The following is a 21,662-nucleotide window of genomic DNA, read 5'->3' on the forward strand; positions in this document are numbered from 1 at the left end:
GGCTTGTTGATGTTGTAGCAATCTTGTACACCCTCCTGGTCACCAAGGAAAAATTCTTTAACAACGATGACCTTTCATTAGGAACCCAGCTAAGATAAATTTAGAGGAAAAGAGATAAAAGCTGTCATTTTGGAACAAATTTCTCCAACTTATATTTGGAACACTGATTATAAATCCATGCTGCTGTGTAGACTAGGTCAGGATCAATATTTCTGCCTGGAAGTTGCACAATCTCTGGGAAGAAAGAGATTAATATGGTTACTTTTCACTCTGTGTTCTCAATCAGCTAACTATCTGCACTTGTCGTTCATATTTTGTTTTAGAGCTTGTTATACTGACAGAAAAGTCTCCTGAGGACTGAGAGGCGATTCAGTTCAGAGTTGAAGCTCTCTAAAAATGTACATATCTTTCCTCTGTGTGGGAACCAAGCTTTTATTAAAACACACACAACACTTGCATATACATCTTACTCACTGGTACTATTTCTTATAGATCAGAAGAAACATTTAAAACCGAACTGCAGTTTTTCGCTGCTGCCTGATTCAGAACAGTCCTTGCTGCCAGAAAGGACCCAAAAGAGCCTGGTGCCCAAGGCAAAACAGAATTCCAAATTTCAGTAGTCAAAATACGGGGTTGAATCCCAAATGCGACTTACATGATCAGAAAGACATTTCTGTAAGATGACACCACCCCGAGTTACATTGATTTTTCCTCTGAAGCCCCTGTGTTCTGTTCTGTTCTGTTCTGGAGAGTTTCATAACCCTCAAGTGGATTTTTCTGAGAGCATAGGGGGAGCCAGTGTGAGAGAAGGTGGCCCTCAAAATACCCTTTTAGGAACAAGTCCATCCACCTTACTATAGTCAACTCTGACTGGCAGTGGCTTTCCAGGGTTTCAGGCAAGGTTCCTACCCAGCCCTACCTGGAGACATCAGGATTTGAACCTGGGACCTTTTGCATGCAAAGCATGTACTCTGGCACCGAGCTGTGCTGCACTGGATACAACGCAGAATAAGCTACACAGTTGGCCATTTGAATAAAATAAAAGCTGGTGGGTTGTTTGTATTTATTTAAAAGATGTGTAATGTGCTTTTTGAGCACATGCGCCACAAAGCTGCTCATAAAGTAGGTTAAAATACAAAACCAAATGGAATATAAAACCAATTTAACTATACACTTATAACACATACCTCCAAAGCCAGGGCAAAATAGACAGTAAAAAAACCCAATAGTAACAATTCAGCAGATCCAGGCCTAGCAGCCCCTGTTTATGACCCCAGTTTATATTACACATCAGAGCCCCTAGTGCAGCCTTTCTCAACCTCAGGTCCCCAGATGTTGTTGGACTACAACTCCCATCATCCCCAGCTAGCAGGACCAGTGGTCTGGAGTGATTGAGTTTCTAGTCCCAACAACATCTGGGGACCCAAGGTTGAGAAAGGCTGCCATAGTAAATAAGTTTCACTTGAAGCAGGTGTGGGCCTCCAGATGTTGCTAAACTAAAACTCCCACAATTCCCTGGCCATTGGCCATGCTTTCTGGGGCTGATGGGAGTTGTAGTTCAGCACTATCTCAAGGACCACAAGTTCCCCCTGTTTGGCTTAAATATTAAGAGGGTGTGGAACCTGAAATAATTTAGTGAGAACCTGGCAGAATATGGTTTGCATTCAGAATTGTTGCTGCAATCAGTGAAACTTGAGGTTCTCAGCCATATGTTCAATATGAACGTATGCAAATCACTACTTCCTTTTTCGTAATTTTTGTTTGATTGTTCACTTGTGTTTCAGCGCCACCTTTATTATCCCAATACCTTGTCCTTTGCTTCAAAGCTGCAAATAAATGTGAATTATGGACAATCCGCAAAAGGTCTAGCTGAATTATTTTCTTGACAAGTTTAAAATACCAACCAATTTATTACCTTGTTTGTTAGGAATTGTAGTTTAGTCTTTGTAGATGAGCAAAACTGCTTCTAGCATGAAAATCTTCGCCGTCTGCTTCCTTTCACTTCCTTGCAGGAGAACTTTGTCTGTCAATCTGTATTTTGCCCTCTGTCCTTTTCTTGTGTTTCCTGCCATCCTTTTTGCTGATCAGTTATAAATGCCTGATGGTTGATTTCAACGCCCCATCCCATCCCATATCATATCATAAATATATCGCCAGCTTCTCCCTCCCTCCCTTTCGCTCAGAGGATTTAGCAACATGCCTGGCGCTGGATAGCACCAGCAACCGGGGATGCAATGTTAGCGGGGTACATCAGTGCCAAGCACTTCGCATTTAGCTTCTTCCTATTTTTATAGAGCACACTGTGGAATTAGCAGTTAATTGCTTAAAAGCACCTTGTTAGTTGAATATGAGCATATTCCAAGAATTTTGAGAATCGCATTTCTGAGAATGTTGTGAACACTGTTGAACAAAATGGTTCCAGTACTTGGATAACATCAAAACACTCAGAGTGAGGGGTGGGGGCAAATTGAGGGGCGCGCAACCAGTTTTTTTTTGGGGTGCACCACAACTATGAGGTAGAATGAGAAGTGAGGGGGTGCTGAGTTTTGATGTTGCACAGGGTGCCACTGAAATTTGAGATCCCAAAGTCCGCCAACTTTGTGAGGAATGGAGTTTCTAAAGACATGTACAGAAGAAGGGGAAGGGCAGAAGCTCAGTGGTATATCATCTGCTTTGAATGCAGAAGGACCCTGGGTCATTCCCTACAGATTTGGCTGGGAAAGGCCCTGGAGAACTGCTGCCAGTCAGTGTAAGCAGTACTGGGCTAGCTGGAACAATAGTTCTACTCGGGCTAGAGCAGGCTTTACCGTATTGACCTGAATATAAGCCACACTTCCCCCCCTCCAAATTCCGACTGTGAAAAGTTAAAGTGCAGCTTAAATTCGTGACCTTACCAGAATTGGCTTTTACGATATTGCTGCTGAAACACACATACGGATGTGAGTGCCTGCGGAATTTTAAGGGAGCAGCTTATATTCAGGTATTGTCTTTTTTTCTCCCCCCCCCCCCCCCGAATTTTAAAGTTGCAGCTTATATTTGGGTGCATCTTATATTTGGGGCAATACGGTATAATCCTGTGCAAATGATTAATCTCAAGGAATCTGACTTCCTGTGTTTCCTTTTGGGAGGAGTGGTGCTTATCAGAGCATGGCTTCTTTTTTAACTCTTAAAAATCTGCCACCTTTGACAGCAGGGGCTCAGTTTGTACTGTAGGAAGCTGCCTTTATACCATATCTAACCACTGGCCCATCTAACTCAGTACTGCCCACATCAGGGTTTCTCGAACTCTAGGCTGGGGACCACAGTCCTGTCCCCGTTCCCCTCTCCAGTCATGCAGTCAGTAGCCTTTGGGTTGGGCAGGTGCTGGCTCCAGCAGTTCCAGAGCTACTAGCAGTGCTAATAGTAATAACAATTATAATAATCAGAGAAGGGAGGGGAAGAAAGAGAGCTTGTTATAAGAGGAATAAGTGAATGTAAAAGAAGCAGAAAGGAGGGGTGAGGGAAATATATAAAACCGAATGCCTTCTCCACTTGGTCTGACTAAATAGAAGGCTTAGAGCCCCTGGATCGGCAAATTCTGCCTAAATTTGGGAGGTTGAGCCATGATACCTCCAGAATCAATGTCTGTATTTAACCTGAGGAAAGTCGAACTATGGAACTCTGGGGCACAAAGAAATCACCGTAGCAAAGAATTTTGCAACCTCCCAAGTGGGGTGAGAGATGTTGCTGATTGCTGGCTGGTTATGCCAATCACCGACCTCACCTGTTTTCTGACTGGCTTTGCCTTTGCATCTCTATCTCATGGCTGGTGGGCCTCAGTAATGTTTAGCCTTCTCCAAAGGGACCTGGGGGTGGGAGGTTTGAGCACCCCTGATCTATACTGACTGGCAGTGGCTTTCTAGGGTTTGGGGCAGGAGTTGCTGCCATTTCTGACAAGCTCCCCTTCCCAGAAGCAAATGCAACAGAATGTTTTGGCCTCTCAGCTCCCACAGAAAAAATAAAATCAGCAAACTCCACACCTCTGAACTGGCTACCCAAGTCATATAGCTCTGAATGGGAATGACAGGTAGCCATTTTGATTTAACCTTAGTTACAAGGTATGCTAGAAAGAATGTACAGTCATACCTTGGGTTGAAGTAGCTTCAGGTTAAGCGTTTTCGGGTTGCGCTCCGCGGCGACCCGGAAGTAACAGAACACGTTACTTCCGGATTTCGTTGCTAGCGCAGACGCTCAAAATGATGTCATGCGCCTGTGGGGAAACGGCAAATTGCGACGCGCAGACACGGGTTGTGTTCACTTCAGGGTGCGAACGGGGCTCCGGAACGGATCCTGTTCGCATCCAGAAGTACCACTGTATATGTTTTGAGGTGTTCTTCTCATTTGAAATGCTTCATGAACACCGTCTCAAGACCTCTCTGAGGCATGCTGCCTCTACCTTACCATGAAAATACCTATGTATTTACATCTCCAAGGTTTTTGCTTTATGAGCTGCAAAAGCAAACTGTCAACTGTTTGCTGTAAATTGAAGCTTTTAATAATTTTGTCTGTTCTACCACATTTGTCAGCTTTGAATATTCTGTCAAGTTGGAAATAAAAATAGCAGCAAACCTCAGGAACGGTGACACTGAAAATTTATCTGCTCATAGAAAGTATCAAATGCAGACTTGAAGAATGAGCATTTACAGGTGTTTCTCCCGCCCCCACCCCAATTTCTTTTTGATAACATAAAACTTTCAGTTGCTTATGGTAGTAAAAATAACTTATACACTGCATCAGCCTGTGTTAAATGTTTGACTATCAAACCATTCAAGTTTTGCTACAGCTACATATCCTCCTATTCAGAGAAGCACAGAAATTCTCCACCAAGATGGGTGGGGGCCTGACTGTATCTTTTCCAAGTGGTGTCAATGGTGCAATCCAATATCTAGTGCAAGTCAGTTCCAGTTGAACTTAGTGGGTTTACTTTGTATTTATTTATAATTGAATTTGAGCCTTCACCCTAAGGCCTAGGGCATGTTACAAACAATATTAACAGAAAAGATTAGAAACCAAGTATTAAACATAGCCATTACATGTCTAAACCCAATATACATTTTTTAATATATAAAATTTTAATCACGGGCATATATGCCACCCTGAACTCCTTTTGGAAGGAAGGGTGTGATATAACTTTAGTAAATAAATTTCTGATCCGTTATGAGTACACTTTCCTTCTGCTGCCACCTCCCAGAGCCTCAACAAAACCAAAATATTCTCAGCATGACAACCGGATCTCATGGGGGCAAGGGGAGCTCTGAGTAAACTTTCATCGTATTGGGCTGCATGTAGGACATAGTGGTTTGTTTGCCCTCTGTTAGTCTAGATTAAAGAGCACGGTTACTAGAACCTAGGGCAGTGTACTCAGTATCCCTTTAAAGCACATCTTTCCCCCTCAAAGAATTCTGGGTACTGTAGTTGGTTAAGGACTGCTGCAACTCTGTGAGGGGCAAACTTCAGGGCCCATAATTATTTGAGGGAAAGAACATGCTTCAAATGCTCTTTAAAAGTACCGTGTGAACACATCCTACGTCCCACAGAACTAGTGGCATTCAGGGGCGCCATCTCCTTGGGGCCGAGCCCTTTGGGGCCCTCCAGTGTTCAAAGGGGGCAAAGGAGGCTGAGTGGGGACCTGGCCGTGGCATGGCTTCAATGGCCAGCTCCTCCTCCCGATTCAGGAAAGCTGCCCTTGGCAGGTAGCAGTGGCAGGAGGAGGAGCCGCCAGCCATTGAAGCTGCAGCCACATTTGGCTCTGCCCCCTGGCTCCTCCCGACGTCACACAATGTTGGCCTCCCCCATTCTCCCTCGGATGTTGGCACTTCTGGTAGGATTTATTCCTAGGTAAAAATGTGTAGGACAGGGTTAGGGTGCTGAGCCTTGGCATCAATAGTGTGGAGAAAATACTCAGTTCTGTTGGTGAGGCCAGTTCACTGTAAATCTGTGCACCGTCACTCAGAAGTAAGTCTCCTTGTGTTTGATGTGGCTTACTTATACATAAGGAAACATTAAGATTGCAGCCTTACTGTTGTTTCATAGCTTACCCCTCTCTCTCTCTCTTTCTCTTTCTCTCTCTCTCTCTCTCTCTCTCTCTCTCTGTGTGTGTGTGTGTGTGTGTGTAATATTACCCCACATATTATTGTCTGAACAATTTCAGATTTTATATTAGTGTTATGTAAAATACCTTACTTTCAGGGACCTATAAATAATGTAAAGGAAATATGAATGTATAAAACCATACTCCCCCCCCCCCCACTGCACATAGCTGTAGTCCTTATTTGTTTTCTACATTAAGTACCATTAAAGCAATTTTATAAAGCTAGAGATAAATGCTCTTAACCTGTGGGTAATATTGCTTGGTGGATGTTGGTGGCATTCTGTGTTGCGTGTGCATGTAGTAAGGAACTGCTATTCTATTTTAAGGCTTTTCTGAGAAAGATTGTAAACCATTTTTTCCCTTTTTGTGATTTTATGAAACCGCGGACCGTATAACACTACGAGCGCTATGAACATCCTCCTTTATAGAGAGGATAAACATACATCAAGCTCATTGCTCATACTCTGGGTGGTGGTCAACCAAATTTTGCTCAGAATAGAACCACTGAAATTAATGGACTTAACTTAGTCTTGTTCATGAATTTTGATACGTCTGCTCTAAGTAAAATTTGGTTGAATACCATCCTTTGTTTTTTCAAAGTACTCTGAAGTCCATCAATTGGAGGCAGGTACAATATAATAGCTTAGAACGGCATGTGAGCATACATTTAGAATTAAGGGGAAGGACACATCTGAGTTCATTTCAACCTGGGCAATTGTTTCCAGTATAAAAAATGAGTTCATAATCCTTTCACACAAAAATCCATTAAAGGGTTTCTCCAAGTTTTTGTGGTTGTTTCAGCAGCCTATTTTTTGGCGGGGTGGGGGGAGTTGTTGCTGTTGTGAAGCAGTCGGGTATACAACTGTGATCTACTGTAAATTATGCAGAGATCTGCCAGAAGATCTAACTTCTGCCTGGCCCTTATTTATTTGACCCTAAAATCAGGCTTTCTTTCATCCCCTCAGACTTGACTTCCCATGTAATATCAAAGCTCTTTTTAGTTCTTTCTCCATCACTTAAGAGGGGCTAAACTTGAGTCATCAGATGCAGGATGTAGTGAGGGTCAGAGGACAGCTCACACATGCAAGACACCCCCCCCCCCCATTTCTACATGACTGTGCGCACAAGCACAACACTGACTGGAGAGGTTGAGTGCTCTGCTTCGTTGTTTGAATTTCTACACTGCTTTCCATTCGTATGAATTCCAAAAGTGGCTTGCAAACAATAAATCCCAGCAACAGTTATAAGCACAATAGAACATCTCAGTTACAGAGCAAAACAATTACAACGCCTAGACCATTAAGAGCTGACCCTTCCAAGTCACTTAGTCAAGCCTATCCAGACATGTGGAATGTTAACATGTGCCCTTATCTGGTTTTTAGCTCATCATTGGTTGTAATTTTTTAATTGTTTTAAATATAAGTAGTCTGAACAATGCTACATTCCCCCAAACCTCATCTGCAGTCTTAATACCATTCATGCTACTCAGTTAATTAAAATACACTGACCAACGTGTGTGTGTGTGTGTGTGTGTGTGTGTGTGTAACCCACTAAGAGAGCAATTGTGATTCTTGTTACTTCAACAGATGGCTGTGATCACAGAACAGGCTGCTACTTGACTCCTAGCATTGCCTGGTTCACAGTCCTCATTTCTTCCTCCATGCAGTTGTAGATGCAGTCTTATGGAAAAATAAGGTGGGGGGGTGAATTTGGCCCTCTAGTTCACATATAATTTTTTGTTGGTTATTTTTACCCCTAATGTACAGAAGAGCAGGATGCGAACACAATGCCATAGTAAGAAATCACATGCAACCTGAGGACCGCATTGACGTTTGGTAATCCTCCAAAGCCAGTGGGTGGTACGGTCATTGCACACTCAGTTGCATATGGGAGCAAGCACCCACTTCATACTTGTCAAGCATTTATTATTAATTATTAATTTATTGATTGATTGAGTTTATATACCTCCCTATACCCAGAGGTCTCGGGGCGGTTCACAGAAAAGATCACAACATATATAGTCAGAATAAAAACAACAACCCAATGACACACACACACACACACACACACACACACACACATTTTAAAAGAGTATAGGATGTCAAACAGATCAACCAAAGGCCTGGTTTAAAATGAATGTTTTTGCCGGACGCCTAAAGGTGTGTAATGAAGGCACCAGGCCAACTTCCCTTGGGAGAGCATTCCACAGACGGGGAGCCACTGCAGAGAAGGCCCGTTCTCGTGTTGCCATTTAGCTTTGCACACACCCAGTCTGCTGCATCTCTGCCCCAGCTGAAGCTTCCAAACTGTCTTCTACAGCTACTTTGATAGTTAGACTGAGTTTTGAAAGATAGTAAAGGGACAATTAATCCTTGTGTGGTCCTCGGCATGTTCCACTGACATTTTATTTTAGTGAAAACTTGTCTTTTGGGTTACCACTTATTTTGTGTTCACATTGAGTGTTGTGTGTGTGTGTGTGTGTGTGTGTGTGTGTGTGTAAGTGGCACAGGTTGAAATGCCTCCTGCTTTTGTGTGGCCCAAGTGATTTAATGAATGCCTTTGCCACAATACAGTATCAGACTTTCATCTGAAGGCTGTAAACATTTTTCAGATCTGTTTCAGATCGCCATGCATCTAGCTGAAATTTCCCCTCTAGTTGAAGCCTATCCATCATTCTTAAGGCTATCTAATATCCTCCTTTTTTCTATTCAATGAGATGATATCTTATTATCCTTTTCACTGAGTCACCGTATTTTATGTGTTCAGCTGACACTGTCCGGATGTATCTCCTTCAGTTCAGATAGTTGTGCATCACGGGACACAGAATTCCCCAAACCTAAGATTATGGCATAAGGTTATAGCACATGGGGATATTGTGCTGCACATGACCACCCTTAGCTGTGAGTGCTATTGAGAGATATCAGATGACAGCAGGTTTTATTGATAGTCAAAAGGAGTATCTGTATATATGTATATATGATTCAGCCTCGTTTAAATGCTGAAAGCACTCTGAATAGTAATTTAGAGAGAGGGAGCACCCGCCATTTGTGGGCCTTTAATCAAATTGTCGCTTTATATGTATACGCAGTCTGATAGCAATGCTTCCAAACAGTGCAAGAGCTCTAGTGTGGCATATTATGGGCTTATGCGCTGATTGTAGCACATAAGCACGAGCCGCCAAATAACCCAGCCCTGGTTGCTGCAGCTCCACTTTTTCCTTTGGCAGGCAGGCGGAAGGGCAGCAGCAATGACTGCAGCTGACACCTGGAACTGGTTTCCACCTGCTGCTTAACTTTGTCCAACCCAATGCACCTTGTGGACATGCTAAAGCAGGGGTGGGAAGCCCGCGACTTCCGGGCATTGTTGGACTCCAGTTCGCATCAGGCCCTGCCAGCGTGGCCAATGTCTAGGCATGATGAGAGATGCAGTCTCGCAACGGAGGGTCTGACTGTGCCGACTGATCCTTTTCTCCATAGTGAGTCAAAAGCAGCTGAAGGCAGGGGTGCCTTTTAGACATTTTTAAACATCTCTGCTTCATATATTACTGTAATAGAGAACCACAGAAAGGAAAGGAAATGCCTCAGCATAGTAATAGAAGAAGCGGGCTTGGACCAGGTCCATCTAGCTCAATATTGCAGACTCTGACTGGCAACAGCTCTTTGGTGCCCCAGTAGAGAGGTCTGCTGCTACCATGTCCCTTTTGGAGAAGCCAAGGGCCCTTCAGTCTGCAGTGCTTGAGTGCTGCTCACTGCCCAAGATCGCAAAAGGGATTACTCAAAAAGTGATGCTCCTTTGGCCTTCTAAGCTCCAGTTCAATGTCTGCCTTGGACCTCACGCCAGCAAACAGCAGCAGCTGCCAATGCCATTATCTGAACCTATCGTTGGGGATGACAGTAATGAACATCAAGTCACTTATCAGCTAATTCAATCTCAGTGGAAGCTCATTACCAATCAATAACACCTCTTCCTGAGTTCTAGCATTTGTAAGCCAAGTGGAAATATCTGGTGCACTTTGAAATCTGGAAGTTGTTTTGATTTGTCTTGGGGGATTGTTATTTTTCGTATATATTTTCACAGCCAAAATTAACGCATTTTTTAAAGGGGTGGCTGCTTAGCTACCTTTTGTGATAGGGATGAGCGTCTTCAGTGGAGATGAGAATTCTGCAAGGACCACATAGGTCATTTGCATGGAAGTGGCTGAATGAGTCTCTGGTGCTATCAAAGCCACTGCAACTTACAAGATTAGATTGGGGTGTTTACATTTTCAGTTACTCTGATAAGGTGATAATTCAGTTGAAAATAATGCATATTGTGCTGCAAGTGGGGGAAAATGTGTTGCAGTTAGTTACATAAATTGTATACTAATCTTCACTTATATACCTGATCATAAGAGCTACTTGAGGTTGGTCCAATAAATGATATCACCTTGCCTATTTTGCATCTGCTATTCTCAAACTCTAACGATGCAGGAACCGTCTGTACCAGTTTTAATGAAATAAAGAATTTGGAGTAGATGCAGCCAAATAATCAAAGGCATCAACAGCTCAATGTATCAGAAATATATATTCAAATTTTACTATGCATTGAGAATTTGTCCTTGCTGGGACCTGATCTGAAGCAAAGTTAAATGGAAATAAGTCTTATGGATTTCATTGGAACTTGATTCCAAATAAGCATATCTGTGATTCCAGCCCCTTTCACTGCTTTTTCTTCAAGCTTGAAGACAGCGTTTAAAAAAATATAAAAACTTTACATGGCAATTTTGTAGCTTAGTGGACATTCAGTATAAAATGATTTTATATCATAGCAGCAGGTGTGTTTAGTGCTAAACCCCCCTTGGAAGGAAAATATACTGCATGTACCTTGCTTTAAAAATACAGCCTGTGAGCATTCATGTTTTAATTCAAGTTAAGATAAAACAGGAATTGATGTTGCGGAGTGTCAGTGTGAGCTGTAGCACAGTAGTAAATATTTGAGCATCGGCAGACAGTTGAAGTAGGAAAAACCAGGACCAATTCTTAAGTCGATAACGTTGTCACAAACTTTGCAGAATTAAGTTGTTTGACTGTCTTTCCCTGGTGATTTGGCTGCAGTTTGAAATGTCTTTGCATTAAGATTTCATGCTTGGGTCTCTCCTCTCTATGATCATCAATCAGAAGATGAACACATCAAGGGTCTCTCTGTCTCTCTCTCTTTTTGTAGGATTAGTTAAATGCATTGGCAGACATATGAGAAACATTTGGTATTTCTGTGCGCATTATATATATATATATCATAAGCAGAAACATTCCTTCTACCTGAAGCTGCAACACATAGTCAACTTGCATGATTAATCAATATCCCTGCATTAGAAGAACAGATATAAAACTCTTTTATGTACCAAAGCTTTCAGGGTTACCAACAGTAAACCACAGCAAGTGGTTCTCAAGCATTCAGCCAAGGGAATTGGATAGTAATACTTTTCAGTGACAGTATAAATGAACAAATAAAATAGCCAGGTAAGAAGAACGTACTACTGACCCAGCTGGGATGAACACTTGAGACTTCATAAAGCACTGTTTATGAATGAGTGCTGGGGCCAGGCTCCCCTCCCTCCTCCTGTCAGATATTGGCTTTTGTACAAGGACCCAGGTTTATAATGCTCCCTCCTGTCTGAATCTGGGAACTCTGGGAGCAGGAAGGAACCAAGTGAGAACACTGGGCATGTGTGTGCTAAACCATTAACTGTGGCTTACCATGACATCCAAACACTGCTACTGACACTGTTTGAGAGCCTTACACCTGTGTTACATGCAAGGGTGTCAATACATGGGAGACCCCTTCACTCCCAACTTAACTCTTTATCACGTAGGCCTGTGATAGAGGAAACAGTCTTGGGGAAAGGCAAATCCATGCCACAGGGTTTCTTATACAAGCATCCCATTTTCATCCCTGACCCTGGTGAACCACAGCACTTACACACAGTTTGGGAGCCTCATCATCATCATCAGATGGGTGGCATATAAGTAATAGATTATGATTATTATGCTGCCTATCTCACTGGGTTTCCCCAGCCACTCTGGCAGCTTTCAACAAATTATAAAACCATAGTGAAACATCACACATTAAATATTCCCTGTACTGGGCTGCCTTCAGAGCTCTTCTAAAAGTTGTATACGGTAGTTATAAAAAGGTAAAGGACCCCTGGATGGTTAAGTCCAGTCAAAGGCGACTATGGGGTTGCAACGCTCATCTCGCTTTCAAGCCGAGGGAGCCGGTGTTTGTCCACAGACAGCTTTCCAGGTCATGTGGCCAGCATGACTAAACTACTACTGGCGCACAGAGGACCATGATGAGTGCCAGAGCACACAGAAACGCTGTTCACCTTCCCGCCGCAGTGGTACCTATTTATCTACTTGCACTGGTGTGCTTTTGAACTGCTAGGTAGGTAGGAGCTGGGACAGAGCAACGGGAGCTCATCCCATCGCAGGGATTCAAACCGCCGACCTTCCGATCAGCAAGCCCAAGAGGCTCAGTGGTTTAGACCACAGCGCCACCCTTGTATAGTTATATATCTCCTTGACAGGGCAAGTGCGACTTCCGAGAAGGTCCTCTGCCTGGTTCCCTGTAACCGTGCAATGAGGGAACCACCAGAAGGCCCTCCGAGCTGGATCTCAGTGTCTGGGCTGAACGATGGGAGTGGAGATGCTCCTTCAGATACAGGGCCAAGGTTGTTTAGGGCTTTACAGGTCAGCACCAACACTTTGAATTGTCCTAGCGAAATATAGGGTGGGCTGGCACTACAAGAGTCTTGAGTATGCTCCATGAACATACTGAGATACATAAAAGCTTCACCTTGGTACACCCAATGATTTGATTATTCCTCCTAATTTTGATGTGTTCCAGTTCATTATCTTCTCATTAGGTTTCAAGTGTAGCCCACAGAGACCTAAGACAATCTAGAAAGCTAAATATCAGAAGGTGAACAATGCTAACACCTCTGGCACTGTCTCTGTTTGCTTTTTGCTCAGTTACAATTTTAACACAATCATCTTAAGTAACAATGAGCAGATTATGTTCCATGGTTATTCCCCCACCCCCCTCCTTCTGAAAAATGTAACAAACGCAGGGGGGGGGAATCTAATGAGAACTAATGGAGAAATATCCGAGAGGCTTAACTTATGATCTGTGTTCATTACAGCAAGTGACATTTTCACTGCAGTTTTACTATAAAGATTGGCTGGCACAGAGTGAGAGTCACAGCCGAATAAACTCTCAATCAGTCTTACCTCCATGGTGATAGGTTATGAAAAATTGCTGAGGGCCTTCATAATGTCTGTATCATTCCTTAATTGATGGTGGGTTGCTTTGCTTTGAAAGTGCTGATGAGTAAGTGGAGAAAGGACCCCCCCCTTTGCAACCTATACTGTTTCGACACAGTCATGCGGAATACACATATGTACAACCCTGACACTCTGTAGCAACAGATAATGGGAGCAGCTGCTAATTAGCAGACACTTCTCCACAAGGCCTCGGTGGTAATCTTGTGCTTTTGCAAGTTTTGTTTTGTTGTAAAACAACAACAAACAAACAAACATCTTTAAAATGTGAATTTAGAATTGGGTCTGGGAATTACCATGGGATTGGAGCCTATATCTAATCACCCTTGTTCTGTATTTTCAGGCTTGTAAAGATGACTTTGTATCCCACACTTTAGGCTTTCTACTCTCATGTAATGTGGGCCATGGCAATGAGGGGACGAGAGCAGCACTAATCCCACCAAACCTAATGCAAAACTAGAATCCTTCTCTTTCAAATTGGTGCTATATCGGCAGCTGGCACTCTCCCTTGCATAGTGTCCAGCCATACTATTGGGAGCTTTCCAACTTTTGACAGTATCCTGTCCATTTTTAAGAGAAACAGAGAGCGAGCCTGCAATAACATAAGAACATCACGGACCAGATCCAGGCAGCCGTGAAGAAAGCTGATTTTTCTAGATCCAATCAGGAATTCAGTCAGGGTTTGGGCCTGGTTTTGGCACAGAAACTGCTTTTGGTCACCCTGTATAATGACAGATGTAAGATTGGCAGGGGAAATGTGCTCCTGTTAATTTTCCTTGACCTCTCAGTGGCTTTCGATATCATCAACCATGGTAGTCTTCTGGAGCAACTGTCTGAGTTGGGGGTAGGTGGCACCACTTTGCGGTGGTTCTGGTCCTACTTGGGTAGTCATTTCGAGAGAGGGGGGATGGAGGAGTTCTCTCTGGCCCTGTGGAGCCTTCAATGTGCGGTTCCTCATGGTTTTATTTTATCCCTCATGCTGTTTAGCATTTGCATGAAACTACTGAGTGGGGTCGTCTGGAGTTTGGGAGTATGTTGTCAGCTATATACTGATGACACACAGCTCTCCTTCTCCTTTACTTCTGCAGGTGTGGCAGTGGATGTGCTGGACTGTTGTCTTGTCTCAGTAATGGACTAGATGAGAGCTAATAAACTGAAGCTCAATCCAGATAAGACTGAACCACTGTTGGTGGGCGGTTCCCTAGACTGGATGGATAGGAGGTTGCCTGCTCTTGATGGGGTTACACTTTTTCTGAAGGAGCAAGGTATGTTGCTTGGGGCCGTACTCTTCGAACTTTTGCTGTTGCCTGATTTCACAGTGGAGTCAGGTGACTGGTTTTCGTCCACACAATATGATGCTCTTTTAGCTGAGTGATACCAGTGGGTATAATAGGGCCAGCCATCTAGAGGTAATTCAGATTCTTCTGGGCCAAAAGACTGTAGAGGTTGACTGGCCCTGCTACACAGGAATTGCCCCTTTACCTAAATAACCAAATGATTGACCCCATTTTGCTCTGCGGGCAGTTTTTGTAAGGCAACCACCTGGGGAGTCAAGGCTTTTGAGGATGGTAACCCTGCTCAAAAATTCAAAGGAATGTGTGAGGGCTCAAATACTGCCGAGAGTGACAGTGGAGCATGCAGCAACCCCACACCCCTGTCCCCATACATCCAGGATTTCCCGGACATAGCTGGAATACTGCAGTCAGAAGCAGTGTCCGGGTGGAAATCGCTAAAATGTCCAGGAAAATCCGGACATATGGCAACCCGTGTCGGTAGTGTTGGTTTTGGTGGTTTTCCTTAAAAATAGCTCAGAAATTTCAACAGCTTTGCAAAAAAACAAAACAAAACCCTCAACAACTTTTGTGTCCGGATTTTCACTTTTTTGAATATTGCAACCCTACTATATATGGCCCTCCCCTCCCCTCCTGAGCTTTCCCCTGTTAAACACAAAAGTCTCAAGGCAGAGTCGTAACTGGCATAGCATGTCAGTAACACTGCCCCCCCCCCCGCCCATTTTGAAATACATGCTTGGTCTTTGTAAAAGACCAAATGATGAAAATATAGGTGTGTTATTCCAGAATAGACCAAAATATTGTGGCATCAAGCCAACGTGATGAAATAAGTCTGAGGCAGGCTAGAGGAGAGCGATGCCTCAATTCTGAAATCTAAAGGAATATTTTCATTCTGCTGTGCAAGTTATTTCGCTCAGGCATACTGCTAAAGTATCTAAAAAAACGGCACTTTCTCCAGGACTGAGTATGTGGCTTAACCATGCAGTGAGAAATCAATGCATTTTCCCAGAGAAGCATAAACCTTCTATTTCTAAGGTGGCATCTTGCATTGCCACATTTTCATAACTTAAGGCTTCATCAGCCAGTTTTGTGATGGGGATGATAATAATCATTAATAATGATAGAATGTGCCATCCAAAATCAGCTGAAACTAACTCATGCACAAACATGTAGAGTGTTTCCCCCAAGAGCATCGTATCTATTTCTAGTGGAGTTTGTTCTGTTTCCCTTTCAGCCCAACCATTTTAAAAAGCGTAGCCTTGGCCTATTGACATTTTCAGTGCTTAGCAAAGGAACCTAACTGGGAGTGGAATTACTTTCAAAATATTTTCACATTTTCCAGCCCCTTTAATAGCCCTTGTTAAAGTTATAAGCCTTAATAAAAGGATTTATAGCTTCAGTGTCTGAGGTTTTCAGGCCTCTTGATTTATGCTTTAAATTGCAGCATTTAGCACTTCGCACTTTAATTTAGACAGATCACCTATTTTCTTAAATGCTTAAGTAATGTACCAAGCTGCAGTTATTGATTCTCTTTGCATTTATTACAAAGGAGGCTGTATTTGCTCCTTCCTCTTGGGAATGCCCCTCCTGAACTGCAGGCTTGCTAGTGACAGCTTAGGCCCCTGATACATAACCAAAGACCTTGCCTAATATCCCTGCAACTGCTCAGGGAATTTTTATTAAGTAAAGGCATCATTAAAGTGGACAGAATGATGAAGTTTAATGAGCATCTTTCTCCCTTATTGTTAGTTTTGCTGTAGCAGCCAGAGTGTTCTCATTTGTTACCCTCAGTGGGGCAGGGTAGAGACTGCACGGTGTTTCTTCAGATACCTTTTTTTGTTTCGTTTATAGATTTGCATATTATATACACTTGTGTGCTGTTGCAGAGTGTATTTATAACCAGACTCTATAGCAAAGAAAAACCCAGAAAATCTTATTATGGAGGGTTTGGGTTTCTTTCTTTTTTTAAAAAAGAAGAAGTATTTTCAGACTGACATTAAATCCTCTAGAAAACTATTTGCCCTTTTCCTTAATGAGGAATCTGCACACAACGTGGCGGTTCTGGCTGTGCCGTTGTTTAGAGAGGCTGTGCCATTTATCAGTTACGATTATAGCGCCAACAACTTTTTAGTTGCCACACAGCATAATTACAGATGTCTGAAGGACATGAAATCTTGGTTTTATGCTATGATCTCATTATTGCTCTGCGGAGATTTGCATGGAGCATCCCATTTAAACTGGCCGTTGTGGGGAGAGTAATTTGCAAGCTAGTCTTTTAACTTGGCCTTATATAATCAACAGCTAATGCGTGAACATGAAGCGTTAACAGGAAGGACAAATGGAAACTTGTTAGGATTCAGTGTATTTTATTTTATTTTTACGTTTTAAATACATAATATTCAGAGTTTCTTTGCACAGTGTAGATTCTGCACACACACATACCTGTGTAAATCAGAGGATAGAATCATTAGGGATGCCTTGCTCTATGCTTGTTCTCTTGGCCTTTGCACACACACTCAAGGGTCAGGCACTCCACCCTAGATAGTTGTGTCCACTATAAGTGGCTGCCTACTCAGAATTTTTTCTGCGATCCTTATCTTACCATCCTGTTATTGCAAATCATTAATGAATAATTTTTATTGTTGCCTCCACGTTATCATGGTTACATCTGTGAGTCTTTCTTTGCCAGCATATTCCCTGAAAAGAGCCTGGAATGTAGTTCTAAGTTGCTTTGAGACATTTTATGTAGCAAGTGGTGAATAAATGCAAATAATCATAATAATTACTAGTTTACTATGATGGCACTTGCTGGGAAGAACAGATGTTTGGAGTTCATCTGTTTCTTTGAAGCGCTAAGACTGCAGTCCTAACCCCACTTACCTGGGAGTAAGCCCTATTGAACCCCCAACTCAGACAGCTGCTCCAGAAGGATTAGCATGGTTGATGGTATTGAAAGCTGCTGAAAAGTGGAGGAGAATTGACAGGGAACAGTTTCCCCTGTCTCTCGCCCATCATACAGGCTGATCAAAGCAGTTTTTGTGCCAAAATCAGGCCTAAACCCTAATTCAAATGGATCTAGAAAGCCAGTTTCCTTCAAGACCACCTAGATCTTGGTCCATGACCAACTGATCAAGAACCTTGGCCCAACATCTGGAGGGCCACAGGTTTCCCAACCCTTGTCTGCCCTGATTGGCAACAACTCTCAAACTGAGGTCTCTGCCAGAGCTACCTGGAGATGCTAAGAACTGAGCATGGAATTTTTTTGAACATAGTTCATGTGCTCCGCAACTGAGTTACAGCCCTTTCCCAATGCCCTCCTAGAATGTGACTATTTCTTCTTTCTTCTTTAAAAAGCTAAAGAGTAATTCATTCTGAAGGCTGAGTGTCAGGCTTAGTTGAGAATATGTTTGCATACAGCAGGTGCCGGGTTTTTCTTGAGCTAGTCCCATCACTTCCGCCAGAGCAGTCCCCTTTCAAAACAAGAAAGTTTTGGGATCTCTTTTCTTTCTTGACACGCAGAGTATCTTCCAAAAGGTTCTTTGTCAACAGAGCAAGTTTACATTTGTATCCTGTTTTGTCTCAAAGGCTTTTAATTTTGCTTTAAGGAGGAATTACTCATAAATTATCCATTAATTGCTCTCTGGTGTTCAGTGTAAATCCTCTCAGCCTTAGAGTCTATTTAGCTTTCCTGTGAGTGCCAGCAATCTTAATTGTAGGATACTTCGTCAACATTTAATCAGGGGTCTGTATTAATGTGGCATTGATGTGTTGGTAGCTCTCTTGCAACAATCCATCATGTGTGAGCAGGCAGAGAAGACTCTGACACCATTGCTCTGTGTCACTTTATCAAGCCCTCGAGTATTCTGGTTAAGCAGCCAGTTCACTCTCTGTTACATCGACATTCCATCTTGCCAATTCAACCCAATTTTTGTCAATGTCTCCAAGGTTAAGAATTTAAGAAGCCTGGATCTTCTTCCCGCAAAACTGTTGTGTAAAAACGCTTATGCTTTGGCTTGGAAGTAGTAGAAATGTCATAGCATACAGAACTAGTTTTTTTTAAGATATAATTAGATATAGATAGATTATATACATAGTGTGTACACACACACACACTTCAAATTTTAACAACACAAACAAATAGAAAATGAACTGAATACAAACAAACTGCTGGCATATGGTTACACAATAGGATGGCATCTTAGAACAGGAGTAGCCAGCCTGGTCCCCTCCAGATGATGGACTCCAACTGCTATCAGCCCCAGCCAACATGGTTGATGGTCAAGGATGGTGGGAACTTGAGTCTACCGCTTTGGCCACCCTGGTCTTAGAAGGTGGGGGGTCACAGCACAGAACCGATCTTGAAATCCCATTTCCAAGTTCAAGCAAGCAGGAGTAAATCCTTCCAAAGCATTACAGTGGTATCTCAGGTTACATACGCTTCAGGTTACTGACTCCGCTAACCCAGAAATAGTACCTCGGGTTAAGAACTTTGCTTCAGGATGAGAACAGAAATCGTGCTCCAGCGGCATGGCGGCAGCAGGAGGCCCCATTAGCTAAAGTGGTGCTTCAGGTTAAGAACAGTTTCAGGTTAAGAACGGACCTCCGGAACGAATTAAGTACTTAACCCAAGGTACCACTGTATTTATGTTTCCAGCAATTTGTCGTCACATTCCTCATGGTTGATGAACATTATGAACATCCAGCACATGTCCACAGAATTGGTCATTCTGACCACCTACCCATCCTCCACAAGTTATTCTGCTTTAATTTCTCTTCTAGTGTCAACTGTGACACCTTTCCCATCAGCCTTCCATTGTGAAGGACTGCAAGAAACCTGGGAGGAACCACTGCCCAAGTGGTGATGCCCAGTGGGGCAGTGATACTTTGGGGCAGCTGAGGCCTAGATCAGACTAGTTGGAGCCTTGTTTAATGGATAAACAAGCCTTGTTATTTTGGGGGGCGTATTTTTCTCAATGTTGTAAACAGCTTTGAATATTTATTTTATTTTATTATTATTATTATTATCATTATCATCATTATTATTATTATTATTGCAAGACAGCAGCATACATACGAAACAATGATGTGTGGCGAATAGGCTAATTGCCAGTGAGCCATCTCCAACACAGTCACAAATGGAGGATGAGGTGGTTGTCAGGACTGATAATTTTTAATAAAATGACACTCTTGTTTTCTAAGCCTCCTTGAGTCCCATCAGGGGAAAAAGCTGGGTATAACTAAATTAATGATGGCAGTAATAATTGTTTTATATGGTGCACTTGAGTTCAGGGAAGGTACTAAACATGTTATTTGTGTTCCTTGTTTCTCCATAGCCTTTATGGCAGACACATGCAGGCAAACCCCGAACCACCCAAGAAGAACAATGACAAGTCCAAGAAGATCAGCCGGAAGCCGTTAGCTGCCAAGAACAAATAAGCCACTTGTATTCATCATTCCTCTAATTCTATTTTATTTTTTTGCATGTCCAATTCTTTTATATACCGTATTTTTTGCACCATAACACTCACTTTTTTCCTCCTAGAAAGTAAGGGGAAATGTCTGTGCGTGTTATGGAGGGAATGCCTACGGGTGGCATGGTTTCCTCCTCTAAAAACCACGTGCGTGTTATGGTCGGGTGCATGTTATAGAGCGAAAAATACGGTACTTTTTTGCTAGCAGAAATGGATGTTTTATAAAATAAAAACAAGGAATACCTTTTTATATCCACAGCTACTCACAAAGTGTAAACTGCATTGGCTAAGTAATCCATTATAATTACTAATTTCTGCTTAAATCATATAGCCGTTTGATCCAATGTAAACCACTTTATTGACTCTCAGAACATGTATGAAATGCACTTTTGGCTTAACTAATTCACACATCTGGCTACACCTTATTGCGGCACCAAACCGTGTCTCAATCATATTTTATGTAATACTCCCAACTAAAATCATTTTTGTACCAAATGTTGCTTTCTTCTCCCCTTTCCTGGATTTTGTGGCATGTTTCATTTGTATTAGAGGAAGTAGGTTCACTAATACGTGGTACAACTTCTTAATTGCATTTTTAAAAAATAATGTTTGAGTGGGCAAACACAGGCTGCATCTGCACAGCTATTAAAAAACGTTCTGAAAATGCTCTGAAAAAAACAATTTCCACCCCCATCGTTCTGCTCAGACACTGAGGTCCAGCGCCGAGGGCCTTCTGGGGATCCCTTGCTGCAAGAAGCCAAGTTACAGGGAACCAGGCAGAGGGCTTTCTCGGTAGTTGCACCTGCCCTGTGGAACGCTCTCCCACCAGACTTTTAGAAGACATCTGAAGGCAGTTATCACTGAGGAGGGCTACCGGCTTTTAATGTTTGACGGACTACTGTATTCTAATATTTTGTTGGAAGCTGCCCAGAGTGGCTGGGGAAACCCAACCAGATGGACGGGGTATAAATAATAAACTATTATTTACTACCACTACTACAATGAAAAATGTCAGAGTTCCAATTTTAGCTCTACAGCACCATCTGGTGTCACTGTTACAAGGCATTTATAATGTTGCCTACTGTGGACTCTGCTACATTAGTAAAAATATAGAGAGACCCATTAAGCTGCTTTATCTTGAGTCAATCCATTGGTCCATCTAGACCAGTAAAGTCCTATTTGACTGGCAAAGGCTCTCAATTATCTTGTGCAGAGCTCTTTTCCAGCATTGCCACACAACAGACCATTTAAAATGGTGACATCTGTGCTTGAGCCTGTAACTTTCTGTATAGAAAGGAAGCCTGATCTACCATGAAAGAAGTGATGTCACTGCTACGTTAACTGTCTCTATTTGAACTCAGCTAGTTTGGTGTCTTCAAGTTCTCTTGGACTGCCATGACGGTTTACAGCCCGGATGCATGATGAATAAAATTAAATAATTATCAATTTC

The 21,662-nt window shown here is 42.6% G+C and overlaps 1 protein-coding gene across 1 annotated transcript in view; it reads left to right on the top strand.

The window, feature by feature from the left end:
* The window catches only part of RSU1 (Ras suppressor protein 1), a 64,988-nt gene extending 44,283 nt beyond the window's left edge, over window positions 1-20,705 (top strand). Inside the window, exons 9-10 of the mRNA XM_083467589.1 lie at window positions 20,075-20,240; window positions 20,404-20,705. Of these exons, the coding sequence (XP_083323715.1) occupies window positions 20,075-20,177 (103 nt within the window). The 3' untranslated portion in view covers window positions 20,178-20,240; window positions 20,404-20,705. The remainder of the gene's footprint in view (window positions 1-20,074; window positions 20,241-20,403) is intronic.
* Window positions 20,706-21,662: the final 957 nt, after the last annotated feature.

This window comes from Podarcis liolepis, assembly GCF_965112155.1.
Source record: "Podarcis liolepis genome assembly, chromosome: 12".
In the NCBI taxonomy this organism is placed as follows: Eukaryota; Metazoa; Chordata; class Lepidosauria; order Squamata; family Lacertidae; genus Podarcis; species Podarcis liolepis.